The sequence below is a fragment of the Pelophylax lessonae genome, assembly GCF_965119305.1.
Source record: "Pelophylax lessonae genome assembly, chromosome: 13".
Lineage (NCBI taxonomy): Eukaryota > Metazoa > Chordata > Amphibia > Anura > Ranidae > Pelophylax > Pelophylax lessonae.
The window spans coordinates 17,842,524-17,860,911 of record NC_138780.1 but is presented as its reverse complement, the minus strand read 5'-3'; the positions used below and the strand labels follow the sequence as shown (position 1 = coordinate 17,860,911).

Sequence of the window (18,388 nt, the reverse complement as noted above, 5' to 3'; positions counted from 1 at the left end):
CTCCTCTACATTTTTTACACTAGGTTTCATCAATCCATTACGCATTATGACAGTAAGTGAGGGAAAATCTATTTGGAAGCAGCACTAAATACTTTACAAAGGTGATCAGTCACTTGGGTATAAACCACTGGGCCTGATAAATACAATACCTTTTCTACACATAAAAAATGTGTGGTACGGCCATGGGTGCAATCAACAGGCCTGTAAATGGATTGTGATATAAATTACAATGAACCCATGTAAATAAGGTGGAACAAGCAGACATACAGCATTACGGATTTATTGAAAAACAATACTTACAGCATACCTCCAAACTTTCTTAAATGATAAAACGGACACCTTTAGCACACACAATGTAGGCAAACGACATGTCTCTGCCTTGGCCCCGTTTACATAGACCGTAAAGATCTAGTATGTGGAAAATGATCAGATAAACCCAACAAGGACTCTTTTTTTCTTTATATTGTTTTTTCAAAAATGTAGTAATATAGGAGGTTGGATAAGAAGTTTAGTGCAACATAACACTTTTGGCAGAAAAATGGTACATTTTTAATAGAGATGTACACATCAGACCAAAAAGAGGGACAACTGAGGCTGCATGAGGGAAAGAAGAATTCGGTCTCAGCAGAAGGACAGTCCCTCTAATTGAGGGACATTTGGGAGCAATGGCTTTAGGTATTCGATAACTGTCTGATTCTGGCCAGATGGGCTGATTATCCTTATCTCTATGAGCATATAGAAGACCGGCAGATTTCTACATTCACTCCTAAATGGCCAGCCTCAGAACAAAATTTCAATTAGTCCTTGACAAGTGTTTTTTTTTTTTTTTTTTGACTGATTGGGCCTTTTGATAACCAAAGTTAGCTTACAGAGCCATCATTTTATATAGTTTTGACTCAGAGCACATTATCGATTTGAAATGTAAAAAGTGTCAGGGACACAGCCGTACTGGCATTTCTGCCAGTGCTAGTCATGGACGCTCCTGGCTCAAATCGACACACCCCTCTGCTAGCCCATCAGGGAAATGGCCGTAGAACTGGCAACATTGCCAGTAATAGCAATGGTCGTTCCTGCCTCAATTGACACTGCCCTCTGCTGACCATAGGAGCAGATTCATTGCTGGATTATCTCTCAGCTTCCTGTGTTCCTGTGCTTCCTGTTTCCTGTTTGGACTTCCTGTTGTGACCCCGTGTTCCGTGAAAAAACCATACCCGTGAGAAAACCATACCCTCGTCACTTCCGGTGCACCTACGGAGGGTATGGATTTCTCCGTAGTTAAACTTGCGGCGCTTACATTAAAACAGCTGCTATGCAACATAAATCATCTCCGCTCCGTCCCCTATCACTTCCCTCATCTCCGGTAATAAATATAAAAGCGGATCACGGAGCCGCGCTCGCCGTCATTTACATTTCATACACCCGCCGCCGCTTTTATTTTTATTACCGGAGATGAGGGAAGTGACAGCGATAGCAGAGGAGATGATTGATGTTCCAGCCGAAGTGTTTTAATGTACCCGCCGGAAGTATAACATTAAAACGGTGCCGTGATAATTTCATGCCCACCGAGCATGCGCACTTCTCAAATCCTCTCATGTTCCATTAGGTATCCGGGGCTCTGAGCATGCGCACTGCTGCGCTGCTCAGCTGTTTCAGACCGGAAGTGACGAGGGTATGGTTTCTTCACGGGGTATGGTTTTTTAACGTTACACCGGCTTGTTTCTGAACCATCTGATCTCCTCCTGGTGTTTGACTCTCGGCTTGCCTCTCGGACTTTGCTCTTGCTAACTACCTGCCTGTTTTCCCAGTGTATGACCCCGGCTTGCCTAGGGACTCTGTCTCTGCCTGCTCACCTGTGTATGACCCTGGCTCGTCCCTGTTCTGCTACCCACCTTGCTCTTGGACTGATCACAGGTGTTTGACCCTCGGCCTGGCTTTTACTACTCCTCTAGTTGCCTGCCTTACCCAGAGTTCCTGAAATAATCTGGTGCTCACCACAGGAGACCTGTGCTACTTGGGACGCTTCACCTCCTATACCACTTCCAGGGGTGACTCGCACTGAGCTGTAAGGGAAGTCCTCTCTGCACTTCGGCCTCCATCCAGATTGTGACAAAAAGGAACAGGTGCACTGGACTAAGAGTAGCAAGTTAGTCAAAAATGAATTTATTAACCATTTGCCGACCGGCCGCTGTGCATTTTTGTACGGCAGTGTGGCGATATTGCATGAAACAACGCACCTGCAAGTCGTTTCATTAGCCACTAGATGGCGTAGTTGAATTGAAGATCAAGAAGCATGTAGAAAGGGAGTCTGTAGTCACATGGGGAACCCCTGGGATGTGTTACAGCAGGGTGGGTGGATCCGCTTGCTGGGAGAATGCCTTGTGGTGTAGAAACCAGCGTGGAATGCACTCCTTGGAGCTGGGCTTGACGTGACGTCAAGACGTGTCAGGTAACGCATTTCAAAGAGAGAAAGAGGAAAAAGCGGAAGCTTTGGAACGCGTTACCTGACACGTCTGACGTCTGGCCCGTCTCTGAGTACGTTTCACGCTGGTTTCTACACCGTGATGCGGAATCCCAGCCAGCTGATCCATCCACTCTGCTGGAATTACAGCAAACCCACTGTAGCGCATCCTGGGGGTTCCCCAAATGACTACAGACTCCCTTTGTATACAATTCTTGATCTTCAATTCAATGTGAGTAGCCAATTGGCTGTTTAAGAAATCCCTTTTTGACCAACTTGCTACACTTCCAGTGCACTTTGCGGTTCCTTTACTTGTCTTCCAGAGAATTGCTTCACTCTTAAGGGAGCTGCCACAAGTGTTGCTCTAGTACTCCACGGACTCTATAAAAACTTTATATTCGACTAACATCAAGTACTTTTTAATGTATGATGTTTGATATTGCTTTTTAAAAATTGATGCCGGTGAGTCTTCTGTACCAGTTCTTGTGCCATTTTTTTCGTCTTGTTTTTATCTATTTGAAATGGCACATGAAGAATTTTTGTTACGAAACCCAAAACCAAACCTTGAAGCCCTTTTAAATTACTGAATTGAGTGGAGGAGCCTTCGGTACTTAAATTGTAAACAATCAAAAAAAAATCTTGACCAAGTATTATGTATATACACTGAACACAATTATAGAACGCAACACTTTTTTGTTTTTCCCCCCATTTTTCATGAGCTGAACTCAAAGATCTAAGACTTTTTCTATGAACACAAAAGGCCTATTTCTCTTAAATATTGTTCACAAATCTGTCTAAATCTGTGTTATGCCCCGTACACACATTCCGATTATCGTACGATAATCGTACGACTAAAGTTTCGCAATTGTTGTATGTTACTAAAATCGAAAGCAACTCTGCCTAAAAACCATCCGACTTTCTTCGTACGATTCACTGACCAAGTGTATTTTTCATAGCTACGCAACGGAAGTGATGTATATACGTCTGACCACTGCGGAATATCTTAGGCAGGCCATAGACGTTTCGAATTTCGTATGAAAATCGTAAATGCCAGTGTTATCGAACGATTTTCGTATCGTTAGTGTGGTATGTAAAACATGCGATTTTCGTACGACAGCAAAAATTCACATATCCAACATGTTTTTTTTTTGCGAAAATCGGCCAAATTTCGTATCAATGGGGGAGTTGTATGATTTCGCCTAACAAAACACAGAACAGTAGGGAGTGTGTCCAGTAGAGATGTGGTTAAAAGGCAGAAAAAATAGTGTTTTGTCGTACGATTTTCAGATCACATTGATGGTACACTCGATGGTGTACACGAGTGCCGCTTGCGTTTATCGCACGATAAATCGTATGTTATTCGAAACGTCTATGGCCTGCCTTACGGTTTCCGATCATGCGTGGTATTTGTCGATCGACTTTTAGTGTACGAATACTGTACTGACGAAAACGATTATCGTTCGAGAAGATGTCGTACGACAGAAGTTTTCAGGTTCGTCCCTTCGTATTTTGTTGGACCAACTGTCGTGATCGGCTGTTGAAAGCTGTGTACCAACGATCCGATTATCGTGAGACTAGGTCGAAAGCGAGGTTTGTCGTACGATAATCTGAACGTGTGTACGGGGCATGAGTGTGCACTTCTTTCTTGAGATAATCCATCCACCTCACAGGTGTGGCATATCAAGATGCTGATTAGACAGCATGAATATTGCACAGGTGTGCCTTAGGCTGGCCACGATAAAAGGCCACTCTAAAATGTGCAGTTTTATCACACAGCACAATGCCACAGATCTCGCAAGTTTTGAGGGAGAGTGCAATTGGCATGCTGACTGCAGGAATGTCCACCAGAGCTGTTGCCCGTGAATTGAATGTTCGTTTCTCTACCATAAGCCGTCTCCAAAGGAGTTTCAGAGAATTTGGCAGTACATCCAAACTGCCTAACAACTGCAGACCACGTCTAACCACACCAGCCCAGGACCTCCCTAGCCAGCATTTTCACCTCCAAGTTCGTCTGAGACCGGCCACCCGGACAGCTGCTGCAACAATCAGTTTGCATAACCAAAGAATTTCTGCAGAAACCGTCTCAGGGAAGCTCATCTGCATGCTCCTCATCGGGGTCTCGGCCTGATTGCAGTTCGTCGTCGTAACGTGGGCAAATGCTCACATTCGGTGGCGTCTGGCACTTTGGAGGGGTGTTCGCTTCACGGATGGATCCCAATTTTCACTCTACAGGGCAGATGGCAGACAGTGTGTATGGCATCATGTGGGCGAGTGGTTTGCTGATGTCAATGTTGTGGATCAAATGGCCCATGGTGGCGTTGGGGTTATGGTGTGGGCAGGTGTATGTTATGTACAACGGACACAGGTGCATTTTATGGATGGCATTTTGAATGCATAGCGATAAAGTAACGAGATCCTGAGGCCCATTGTTCCACGACCATCACTTCATGTTGCAGCATGATAATGCATGGCCCCATGGTGCAAGGATCTGTACACAATTCCTGGAAGCTGAAAACATCCCAGTTCTTGCATGGCCAGCATACTCATTGGGCAGGTCACCCATTGAGCATGTATGGATGCTCTGGATTGGTGTATATGACAGCGTGTTCCAGGTCCTGCCAATATCCAGCAACTTCGCACAGCCATTGAAGAGAAGTGGACCATCGCACAGCCATTGAAGAGAAGTGGACCAACATTCCACAGGCCACAACAACCTGATCAACTCTCTGCGAAGAAGAACTTTTGCACTGCGTGAGGCTAATGGTGGTCACACCAGATACTGACTGGTTTTCGGACCCCCCTCCAATACAGTAAAATTGCACATTTTAGAGTGGCCTTTATTGTGGCCAGCCCAAGGCACACCTGTGCAATAATCATGCTGTCTAATCAGCATCTTGATATGCCACACCTGTGAGATGGATGGATTATCTTAACAAAGGAGAAGGGCTAACACAGATTAAAGCCTCATATGGCACTTTTCCACTGCAAGTACCGGCTCGGCTCTACTCGGCCCTGCTTGGCCCGGTTTGCTTTTCCACTGCTGGTACCGCATGGTACGGGCTTGGAACGGTTCGGTACGGTATAGGTTTGCTTTTCCACTAAAGTAGTACTAAAGTTAAGTGGGTGGGATAACAATGGGGTGGGTGGGATTCTCTGACCAATCAGTGGCTAGTAGTGACTGCATGCAAAGGATTGTGGGATATGGTACCAGTTTGGTACCTGTTGGAACCACAATCGAGTAGGTACTGTTTTTTCAGAGCCGTACCGTTCGGTTCCATGCAGTGGAAAAGCAAACCTATACCGTACCGTACCGAACTGTTCCGACACCATGCGGTACCAGCAGTGGAAAAGCACAAAAGCGTGCTGAACCGTTACGGTTCCATGCAGTGGAAAAGCGCCAATACACACGCACCGATTGTTGGCCGTGAATTTTCGGCCGCCGTCCGATCGGCCGATTATCGGCTTGTTAGTATGATGCTTCCGACAGCCGACTGCGACTTTTCGGCCGAACAAAATCTGGTGTGCATGCTATAAAATTTTTGTTGGCCGTCAACAGAACGGCCGATTGTTCCTCAGTCAGTACAGATTTCGGCAGACAAAAATCAGTTGAGCAAGACTGGGCATGCTCAGAGAAGAAAAGTTAACCATCACATGACATCACTTCTGAAGTCGGTTGTTGTTGGCCGACAAAATTCGGGTGCAGTCTAGAGCACATTTCAACCAACACAACAACACTGGACAAGACACGGCCGATCGGTCGGCCAACAATCGGTGCGTGTGTACGAGGCTTTAGACAGATTCGTGAACAATATTTGAGAGAAATAGGCCTTTTGTGTACATAGAAAAAGATCTTTGAGTTCAGCTCATTAAAAATGGGTACAAAAAACAAAAAAGTGTTGCCTTTATAATTTTGTTAATTTGGGTATTTTGGCATGTGCAATTGTATTGAGATCGTGCCATAAGCAGCTTTGCTTTTTTTTTTTTATTTTTTAACTGACAAATACAGTCATTAGTGGAGTTCTAAATCATGTGTTTTACCATGAAGAGTTCAAAATATAAAATAAATAAAATGCTTACGGTCCGACATTGTTCTAGCGAATACAAAAGTTGCAGCGCTGCACCCAACCGTGTCTGCTGCGTGGTTGCAGGCATGGATGTCAATCCGATACTCTGTGAAATGTCTGAGGTTAGGTATGACCATTCTTTCACGGAAGATCTTATCCTTATAAGTGTAAGGCTTGAAATCTGTGCCAGTGTTGTTGATGGTATGACTGACAGTTCCTTCTGGGAATGAAGTGTTTCCTTGACTATCTCCACTCAACCCCAATACATCTCTTCTCCTTTTAGGAGACCTGCAAAGACATTTACATTTCTACAGTTATCAGTATGTCAGACAGGTTAATATTTATATTTTAAATTGGAAGCAAATAAGAGTAGAGTATTTAGAAAAATCAAAACAGACCTATTTCAGCTATGTATTTATTATGCATATAGTCCAGTTAGAAATCCCTGACAGCGAGAGGGGAGGTAATAGATCGATAGATAGATTGATAGATGGATAAAAAAATTGTACAGCTTGTATAACAGTGTAAAATTGCTGTCCCCCCTCAAAATAAATCCAACACAGCCATTAATGGCTAAACCGCTGGCAACAAAAATGAGTACACCCCTAATTGAAAAACGTTCAAATTGGCCCCAAAGTGTCAATATTTTGGGTGGCCACCATTTTTTTCCAGCACTGCTTTAACCCACTTGGGCATGTAGTTCACCAGGTTGCCACTGGAGTCCTCTTCCACCGCTCCATGACGACATCACGGAGCTGGTGGATGTTAGTGACCTTGCGTTCCTCCACCTTCTGTTTGAGGATGCCCCACAGATGCGCAATAGGGTTTAGGTCTGGAGACATGCTTGGATAGTCCATCACCTTTACCTTCAGCTTCTTTAGCAAGGCAGTCGTCTTGAAGGTGTGTTTGGGGTCATTATGTTGAAATACTGCTATGTGGCCCAGTCTCCGAAGGAAGGGGATCATGCTCTGCTTCAGTAGGTCACAGTACATGTTGGCATTCATGGTTCCCTCTGTAGCTCCCCAGTGCCGGCAGCACTCATGCAGTCCCAGAACATGACACTTCCACCACCATGCTTGGAAGCAACACATGCTTTGTACTCCAGTCCTCGCCTAGTTGCCACCACACATGCTTGACACCATCTGAACCAAACAAGTTTATCTTGGTCTCATCAGACCAAAGGACAGGATTCCAGTAATCCATGCCCTTAGTCTGCTTGTCTTCAGAAAACTGTTTGAGGGCTTTCTTGTGCATAATCTTTAAAAGAGGCTTCGTTCTGGGACCACAGCCATGCAGACCAATTTGATGCAGTGTATGGTCTTAGCACTGATAGGCTGACCCCCCACCCCTTCAACCTCTGCAGCAATGCTGGCAGTACTCATACGTCTATTTCACAAAGTCAACCTCTGGATATGACGCTGAGCATGTGCACTCAACCTCTTTGGTCGACCATGGAGAGGCCTGTTCTGAGGGGATCCTGTCCTGTTAAACCGCTGTATTGTCTTGGCCACCGTGCTGCAGCTCAGTTTCAGGGTCTTGACAATCTTCTTAAAGCCTAGGCCATCTTTATATTGAGCAACAATTTTTTTTCAGATCCTCAGAGAGTTCTTTGCCATGAGGTGCCATGTTGAACTTCCAGTGACCAGTAGGAGAGAGCGAGAGCGATAGCGCCAAATTTAACACACCTGCTCCCCATTCACAGCTAAGACCTTGTAACACTAATGAGGCACATGACATCAGTGAGGGGAAATGGCTAATTGGGCCCAATTTGGACATTGTCACTTAGGGGTGTACTCACTATTGTTGCCAGCGGTTTAGACATTAATGGCTGTGTGTTGAATTATTTTGAGGGGACAGCAAATTTGTTTTTTTTTTAATAAGTTTTATTGGTAATTTTAAAAGAATGAACAATGTACACATAAGTGAACAGTTACATACAGAAGAAGAAATTTGCGTGACAACTGTGCATTAAACAAAACCATGGCAGAAATAGGTTCGCTAAAAAAAAATAGGTTTACATGGTTCACGTGATCCCAGCCTAGAAAATAGCAACAAGGCACAAACGGAGCGTGTTATGCTTCTGTAACATGATTGCCCGCCCGCCCGCGGACTGGACACCCCAAAGGGATCAAGCTGTGTCCGAATCAGCGAGCCGGCCACCTAATGAGGTTCGAGTTGCCCATTGTGGCAGCGGGTGGTTGGGGTTATAGATGGAAGTTGTGAAGAAGGTCCAAGGCCTATGCAGATAGGCGCACAGGGACTGTGGTTATTTAGGCTGGAGATTGGCCATTTGTTGGACTAGATGGGTGTGTAATGGGGAGTTGGAACAGTATGTGGGGGGGGGGGGGGCGATAAGGGAGGGGGGAGAAAGGGGGAAAAAAAGGGGGGGGGGAGAGATGGGGGGGGGAGATAGGGAGGTGTTTGGGGGGGGGTATGCATCAGGGGTTTAAGTAAAGATAAGGTCTACATAAGTGCAAGAGAGTCAATTGCGAAGTGTGTCGTCAACGTTTAATGGCAGTAGGGGGCAGAGGTAAGAGTGGAGCGGTCCATTAATTTGCGATAGTCATCAGAATGAGTGAACTCCAACCAGGTGGCCCATGTCTTATAGAATTTATCAGGGGAGTCTTTGGCTTGATGCATTGGATCTTCCATGTCAGCGACTTTATTGACCCATTTGAGCCATTCCGATATGGAAGGGGGCGAGGTGGAAAGCCATCTGCAAGGGATGCACATTTTAGCCACGTTGATTAAGTGAAGTATGAGCGATTTCCCAGTTGACTGTGGTAGGGAGGTGTGATGGGAGGAGGTACTGGGCCGGGGTAAAGTCAGGCATGAAGGTGGTGATGAGGGCGATGTAGGAATGAATTTCACGCCAGAAGGGTTGGATAAGAGCACAATCCAACCAGATATGTAGGAGGGAGCCAATCTGTTGGTGACAACGCCAACACATGGACGAAATGTTTACAGAAATTTTATGTAATTTGTCAGGTGTTCTGTACCACTTGGTGTAAACCTTGATCCCGTTTTCTTGGGCAAAAACATTTGTGGAGCCCTTGTGGATAGGAGTATAAAATCGTCCCCAGTCGGTCTCGGATAAGTCAAGGGTCAAGTCAGCCTCCCATTGAGCATTTTGTTTATTTTTCCTTGGGGCTTGTCAGGTGAAAAAGGATGGAATAAATGGTCGAGATCAAATGGCGTTGGGGTTCCTTTTGGACACACAAGGACTCAAATGGAGTGGGATCCCTGTACCAACTAAAGGGATCAGGAGATTTCAATAGGAAATCCCTAATCTGAAGGAAGTTGAAGAATGGGACCTTTGTGTTTCGGGAAGTGTGTTACAAGGGCTTCATGTGTAAGCAGAGAATCTTTCCCAAAGAAGTGTTTGGCCCTATGGGGGACAGCAAATTTACACCGTTATACAAGCTGTACACTCACTACTTTACATTGTAGCAAAGTGTAATTTCTTCAGTGATGAAAAGATAATAAAATATTTACAAAAATGTGAGGGGTTTACTCACTTTTGTGATATACATTATATATATATATATATATATATATATATATATATATATATATATATATATATATATATATATATATATATATATATATATATATATATATATATATATACACACATATACATACACACACACATACATACATACACATACATTATTACCAAATGTATTGGGACACCTGCCTTTACACACACAAACTTTCTTGGCATCCCAGTCTCCGTCCATAGGGTTCAATATGGACCAATTTAGGAGCATGAAGTTGTCCAAAATGCCTTGGTATGCTGATGCCTAAAAAGAGTTCCCTTCAATGGAACTAAGGGGCCAAGTCCAACCCTGGAAAACTAACCCCACACCATAAACCACCCTCCACCAAATGATTTGGACCAGTGCACAAAACAAAGGTCCATAAAAGAAATGGAGGAGCGAGTTAGGGGTGGAGGAATTTGACTGGCCTGTACAGAGTCCAGACCTCATACTAATAGAACACCTTTGGGATAAATTAGAGCAGAGACTGCTAGTAGCCAGGTCTTCCCATCCATCAGTGCCTGACCTCACAAATGCGCTTCTGTAAGAATAGTTAAACATTCCCATAGACACACTCCTAAACCTTGTGGACAGCCTTCCCAGAAGAGTTGAAGCTGTTATAGCTGCAAAGGGTGGGCCAACTCAATATTGAACCCTACGGACTAAGACTGGGATGCCATTAAAGTTTATGTGCGTGCAACATATAAATTCTACAAATCAGATAAATACTTGTGTATACAAGGAAAGTGCCGGAAACCAGAACATGCAAAGTCTAGATTTTAGTTTCAATCCTGTACCACAAAGCCAACATATTTCGAGGGTTTTAAAGAGCCACCTACATCAGGGCTTGGTAAAAGTAGAATGATATCTATACCGGACTATTCGGAATGAAGATCGGCAGCTCTGTGTTGCCTGCTATGCAGTGGGGTGAGGAGGAAGCTTCTGATCAATAGGCTCTGTAGTGCCCTGCATCTCCCTCTACCCCATTTGGCCAGCAGTTCAAATTCTAGAGAGGAGAGGAGAGGGGCCTCTGACCCGAGTAGGTACCGGCTTCAGTGCACAAGCAGAGCGACTCACTTGCGTACTGAAGCCGATGCCTGCTCGGGTCATAGGCCTAAACTTGCACAAAAAAAGTCTCATCTACCATAAATGTACTAGGAGACTTTTCTACTCTGCTTAACAATCTGTGTCATGCCAGGATGGAGAGGAGGAAGTGCGCACAACACAATACAGACAATAAGTATTGACATTATATTAGCTTCTCTCTTATTGAGGTAAAGAAGATCTTTTTCTTTAGCCTGCATAGACCTCTCCATAACGGAAGCGGTCAACATTGATTTATATAAAGGCTACCTAGCTCACCTTGATTTATTCTTGTTGATTAAAGTCACCTTCCAAGGAGGCCTATAAAAAGAGAGTCAAGTATTACTAGCATACATTTTGCAATGTTTGGTGCCCTCTATGTAGTTACATCACAAACTTGGGTTATTTTTACTTAAATAATAAAACATATCCTGTAAAATGTTGACCCGTCACCTACTTGCCTCCACACTGGCCAGCCATCTTTTTAAAGGAATACTAGGGAGGTTCAAAAGGACAGATAAGGTGATAGTCTTATGCCTCGTACACACGCAACGTTGTGTTTTGTTGGTTGGAATGTGCCTAGACTGCACACGAATTTTCTCGGCCAACAAAAATCTACTTCAGAAGTGATGTCATGTGCTGGTTTACTTTCCGTGTGTTTTTTCTTCTCTGAGCATGCCCAGTCTTGCTCATCAGATTTTTGTCTGCCGAAATCTGTACTGACTGACGGAAAAATCGGCCGTTGTGTTGACGGCCAACAAAAATTTTATAGCCTGCACACCGACTTTTCGGCCGAATAAAATCTGGAGTCGGTTGTCGGAAGCATCATACTAACAAGCCGAAAATCGGCCGATCGGACGTTGGCCGAAAATTCCCCGCCAATAATCGATGCGTGTGTACGAGGCATTAGGGACATGCCATGCCAGCAATCCTGTCACTGGTACCAGCTGGCCAGCAACAGGGTCTTCATGCAGAGTAAAATTCTTATCTGGTTCCTCCCTCACTGTCTGGATGAGGAAAACGTTGCTCCCTTGCTGATAGAATAGGTACAAGATGTCATTCATCAGCAGTGGCTCCTCATCTGGACAACCAGGGGAACATCTTGAATATTTACCTTGCTCGGCATAGAAATTCTGGCGCTAGCGAATTGGGACTCTGTCTAGGGTGAGAAAACTCATTAGTTGTGTATCAATGCAGGAGAAGCAGTATTACCCTTGGGGGGCTTGTCCTCCATTTCAGACTACAGGCTGATTGAGTCCATAAACTAAACCTAATCAGGGGCTGTCCCAATTCCTCTCCAGGGACACACAACTGCACGATAAGACACTAGTGTATCAGCAGAAAGTCAGCGCTCAGATTCCAATAAATAAAAAAAAGAAGCTTACTATTCTTCCAATATTAAAAACCCTATGCAAGATTTTTTTGCTTAGGGTTTAAATATACCTAAATAACTAACTCGGGAAATCCTATTTTGGATTGACTGGAACAAAGACAGATGGAATACTTACTTGGGAATGAAAATGGTGTTCCTTAAAAAGTTCTCAAACTTTTTCTGAAAGAATTCCTCATCCAGGTCCAATAGCTGGCCACCATTTTTTTGACATGGGCAGCACTTATCCTCCGAATCCATGTTGTCATTATCATCACTGTCAAACCTGGTATCGGCACTGCTAGTTGGAAGCTTCAGACCTGTGTAGCGTGGATGAGAAAACCTTAGTAAAACATTAAAAAAGCTGCGCTGCCTCCAATAGTTGTATGGGCAATTAAATTGCATCTAGGACTATATCCTATATTTTACCAAGTTGCTAAGTCCATTGTTTAGAAATATGCTACCACTTTGTGGCGATTGGTTTAATTACACTTATTTTTCGGTATATGCACCCTATGATGTAACTTCCTTCCTTTGTCATGGCAAGTCCCTTTAGAGCCGGTTCACACTACCACGACCAGAAAGTCGCCCCATGACTTGGAGACTTTTTTAGAGACTTTTTTAGAGACTTTTTTAGAGACTTTTTTAGAGACTTTTTTAGAGACTTTTTTAGAGACTTTTTTAGAGACTTTTTTAGAGACTTGGAAGGGAAGAGACTTGGAAGGGAAGAGACTTGGAAGGGAAGAGACTTGGAAGGGAAGAGACTTGGAAGGGAAGAGACTTGGAAGGGAAGAGACTTGGAAGGGAAGAGACTTGGAAGGGAAGAGACTTGGAAGGGAAGAGACTTGGAAGGGAAGAGACTTGGAAGGGAAGAGACTTGGAAGGGAAGAGACTTGGAAGGGAAGAGACTTGGAAGGGAAGAGACTTGGAAGGGAAGAGACTTGGAAGGGAAGAGACTTGGAAGGGAAGAGACTTGGAAGGGAAGAGACTTGGAAGGGAAGAGACTTGGACGAGACTTATGCACTACTTTGAAGAGACAGGCGACTTTGTCTGTGGGGAATGCCTGGCTAATCTCTTTCTTCTTCCTGGAAAGTCTGATAAGTTGTGTCAATTAAAATAAGGAGGCGACTCCCATTGAAGTATATGGGACAGTCGGATCACAGGTCGCCTCAAAGTAGTACAGGACCCTTTTCTGAAGTCGGAGCGACTTCAGTAGTGCCAATTAAGACGGCACTGATTGATTAACATTGCTTTTGTTATGTCCCAAGTGACCTGGGTCTACACAAGTCGCCTTACAAGTCGTGCTAGTGTGAATGGGCTCTTATTGTTCCTGCAAGCCGCACATTAAGACTTGAAAGTAAATATTCCTTTTGACCTTCAAAAAACACTGCAAATTGCATAATCTACCTCACATTGTTTGCCTAATTATTCTACATGCAATAAAGACAATTTTGGATGCCCTATATAGATCTTTAAATTGCTAGAAGGGTCACCAGCGGGATAAAGGAGATCCTGATTCCTCTATATAGCTCTTTAGCCATCACTAGAGGTGTCATTAGTAGGAGCAAGGTGGTCTTGATTCCTCCATCGAGAGCTTTAGATCATTAGAGGGATCACCGGGCAAAGAGCAAGGAGGTCCTGATCCTCTATATACATCTTTAGCAAGACCTAATTAAAGGGTACTGTGTTCAGTTTTGGGGAAGGAGAGAATCAGCCCAAGATGTCTAAAATTGGTGGACCATAGGACTCTAATGCATGAGTAAAAACATCTACAATAATGATCTTATATTAAAACATACAATGATGAAATATAAAGTGCCAAAGTGCTCAATCAAGTGCTCAAGTGCCGAATAAAAATGAGTATAAAAGTGATGATCCTTATATCACAATCTAAAATATTAGAGTAGTGGTGAAATAAAGTGAAGGATATGGTAATTGATGAAGTACAGCTTAAAGATTGCTGTATTGTAGTTGTTGTATTATACTTTAATATTTTAGATTGTGATAGAAGGATCATCACTTTTATACTCATTTTTATTCGGCACTTGAGCACTTGATTGATCACTTTGGCACTTTATATTTCATCATTGTATGTTTTAATATAAGATCATTAAAGTGATCAATCAAGTGCCGAATAAAAATGAGTATAAAAGTGATGATCCTTATATCACAATCTAAAATATTAAAGTACAATACAACAACTACAATACAGCAATCTTTAAGCTGTACTTCATCAATTACCATATCCTTCACTTTATTTCACCACTACTTTAATATTTTAGATTGTGATATAAGGATCATCACTTTTATACTCGTTTTTATTCGGCACTTGAGCACTTGATTGAGCACTTTGGCACTTTATATTTCATCATTGTATGTTTTAATATAAGATTATTATTGTAGATGTTTTTACTCATGCATTAGAATCCTAGGGTCCACCAATTTTAGACATCTTCCGCTGATTCTCTCCTTCCCTATAACTATTTTTGTATGTGGTGACACTATCGAATTAGCCGCAGATTTCTGGTGTTCCATATATCATTATTTCTCTTCATTATTGCTTTTCTCGTTTGGTAGCGCATAGGTTTATCTCTCTATTATCTCTCCTGTGTTCAGTTTTGGCAGCCTCACTTACAAAAATATACTGATTCGACAGAACAGATCTGGAGGAAAGAAGGGAAAGAGGAGACATGACTGTACCTTTTAAATATATCAAGCATGTAAATTAAGGTCCAGGAGGGCAGTATTTTCAATGAAGCCAAGATCAAAAACATAGGAACATGATCTTAAATTAGCAGGAGGAACGTTCAAAACTAATTTTAGAAAAAAATGTTCTTTGTCAAAAGATTAATTAATGCTTGAAATAGACTTCCAGCAGAGATATTGAGTTGGTCAACTGTATGTGGGTGCAAACACAAACCTAGAGCTATACTCAGTTTGAACTGAATGGACTGACATCTATGTGTAGCACTACCTCCGCAGGGGCCACTGGTAACCGACTCGCTTATTCCTGCACTGCCGCATTTTCTACTTGCAGCCAGACACAAGAAGTCAGTCCCGCAACTTGGTTTTTGTTATTAGGGGATAACAACTTGGATGGGTGAAGGGATTTAGGGAACGCCCAGTGGATGATGAATGCAGCAAAACTTTGGGACAATATTCCGCTCTTTGTAAAAATCTTGAACTGCTTCCTTCTGTACAAACCCACAGTCCTTTGTAGATTAATAGCAAAAATCCATTACAGTCTAAGGGCCCTGGGCCCTTCTGTAAAGTAGCACACACTTGAGATTAACTGCTTGCAGGAGTATATTCACTCCCTCTGTGGATCTGGTCCCAGCTTCACTATTTAGTAGGTCCTACCAGCCCACCTGGCAGCTCCAGAGAGCTCTCAGGATAAGGCTGAAGGGATAAAGCAAACCACTGTCCCTCCAGAAAGCTGGCTACATATAGCAGAGTTTCCCCTTGTAGCGTCCTTGAATGTGCTGATGTACTCGCTGTCCTTTCCTTGCTCCCACTGCTCCCAGGTGGTGGCCCTAAACACACCTCACTGCAGAAGGGATCCTTCCTGTGCCAGCCTGAGCCTCTGGCCTGTGGGGCCTCCCTAGACTTAGAGAGACCCTTAAGGCCACTGACCGACTCCTCAGCACTCCATCTTCCACTAACTCCCCCTGCCAGCACAACACGCCTATACTTAAGGGCTAGCTCAACCACCCTGCCAGGGCCCACTGCCAAGGGATTGACCAAGCTCCCCTGAGTAAGCAGAACGACCCTTCTAGCCACCGCCATCCAGTTTCCAGAACATTCTCCAACTTACCAGAACCAGTTGGAGGCACCAGGGGCCTGCCTGTATGAGTCATCCAGCCCTGAACTCAAACCCTGTTTCAAAATCATGACTCATACTTAACTTTGAGCCAAACTAGGTTTTGCATGCTCTTAAACTAGTGGCACACTAGACGGTGATATGTTTATTTAACCCTACCAAATATATAACTACAAATGTATATACTCAAATGAAAAAATGGGGCAGACTCAATGGACCACTTGGTCTTTTTCTTTTGTCACTCTAGGTTTCTAATGCCATGAAAACCTGCATATCAGATGAAGGGTCGGACTCCTGAAGCTGTTGAGTGCAATATGAGCCTAGCCTTTCAGTAATTTCTTGCATGTGCCTCTGGTCTGGCTTTACCCCAGTAGAGAGGGAGAAAGGTACTGCCCCGGTTTAGTTCATGCGCCCCATGTTCCTCATCGCTGCTTTGTCCCCCAAACAGAGAGGTGACGTTGGGGCACTGCCCAAAATAGGATTATTTTCTTGCAGCAGAAACAAGTCCATACAGTACAAATTGAACAGAATTTGTTTTACTTCCTAGCAAAGATTGTATTTTGCAAGTAAACACGCTCCTTTACGTGTTCCAATGCCCACATGATAACTTTGTGCCGGGGCCAAGCCTACATCATAATTATTGTGTTTTGAAAATAACAGTCTTTGTACCTGTTGAACTTTAAGACAAAAGCCACCATTGATCGTATTTCCAGAATTTCTATTCTTTAATGTTTTAAAGAGTTCCGAATAAATTAACGAGCCACCACGACTTACGTAAGCGGTGACGATACTGTGATTGCAATGAGCAAAATTAAAATCATGATTTTTTATTTTTTAGTAAATCCAGCATTAAAATGTAATGTGTTTTACTGTGCAGTTGTCATTTTGTGGAAAATATTATGGAAACTAATCATTGGAAAAGATGGGCAATATGGATTGTTTTGGTTATGGAGGTTTCAGTATATTTTTACATCAAAAACTTATTTTGGGATTTATCTGTTATTAAAAAAAACCTATGAAAGTATTTATGCATTTTTACATTTTTTACCACCAGGAGGACAAATATATTTGCATGATTTAAGAAAAATTTTTGAAACACCGATATCTCCCACTGGATTTTAACCGGTTGCCGACCGCCGCACGACTATATACTGCGGCGGTCAGCACCGGCCAGGCAGAGTGACATACCGGTACGTCACTTGCCTGTCACTTCCTTGTGAGCCAATAGCGGGCGAGTGCGCACCCGCCGCGGCTCGTTCACAGGGAAGTTAGTGCGTGTGACCGGCGGACCCGATGTCCGCCAGTCACTCGCCGATCGTCGGTACAGAGGGAGAAAGTCAGGCAGATGATGTAAACAAGCCGCCTGTCATTCTCCCCTGTGTAGAAACAGTGTTCAGACGGTTCTACTATGTAGGACCGTTGATCACTGTTCCTACACTAGTAGCCACAGCCAATCAATAGTAGAAAGCCCGCCTCTAGTGACACACTTAACCCCTCCCTCCCCAATAAAGTTAACCCCTTCCCTGCCAGTGTCATTTTGCAGTAACAGTGCATATGTATAGCACTGATTACTGCAGTAATGTCACTGGTAACCCCAAAAGTGTCAAAAATATCAGTCAAGGGTCCGATCTGTCCACCGCAATGTCGCAGTCCCGCAAAAAAAAAAAAAACGCAGATCGCCGCCATTACGCGTTAAAAAAAAAACACCAAAAATTACAGAAATCTTTCCCTTTGTTAGTAAACGCTATAACTTTTGCTCAAACCAAAATACGCTTATTGTGATTTTTTTACCAAACATAGGTAGCATAAAACAAATTGGCCAAAAGTTTAAAAAAAATTTGATTTTTACATTTTTTTGGGGGGGAATTTCATATAAAAAAAATGTTAAAAATATTGTTATTTTTTCAAAATAAACGCTATTTTTTTGTTTATAGTGCAAAAAGTAAAAATCGCATAGGTGATCAAATACTACCAAAAGAAAGCTCTGTTTGTGGGGAAAAAAGGACGTAAATTTCGTTTGGGTATGGCATCGCACGACCGCGCAATTGT

General features: G+C 43.3%; 1 protein-coding gene across 1 annotated transcript in view; it reads right to left on the bottom strand.

Moving 5' to 3' along the window:
• Positions 1–18,388, bottom strand: part of INSRR (insulin receptor related receptor) — a gene marked incomplete at both ends in the record, with an annotated part of 134,892 nt that overhangs the window by 36,336 nt on the left and 80,168 nt on the right. Inside the window, 3 exons of the mRNA XM_082274828.1 lie at positions 6,536–6,810; positions 11,430–11,471; positions 12,659–12,839. Of these exons, the coding sequence (XP_082130954.1) occupies positions 6,536–6,810; positions 11,430–11,471; positions 12,659–12,839 (498 nt within the window). The remainder of the gene's footprint in view (positions 1–6,535; positions 6,811–11,429; positions 11,472–12,658; positions 12,840–18,388) is intronic.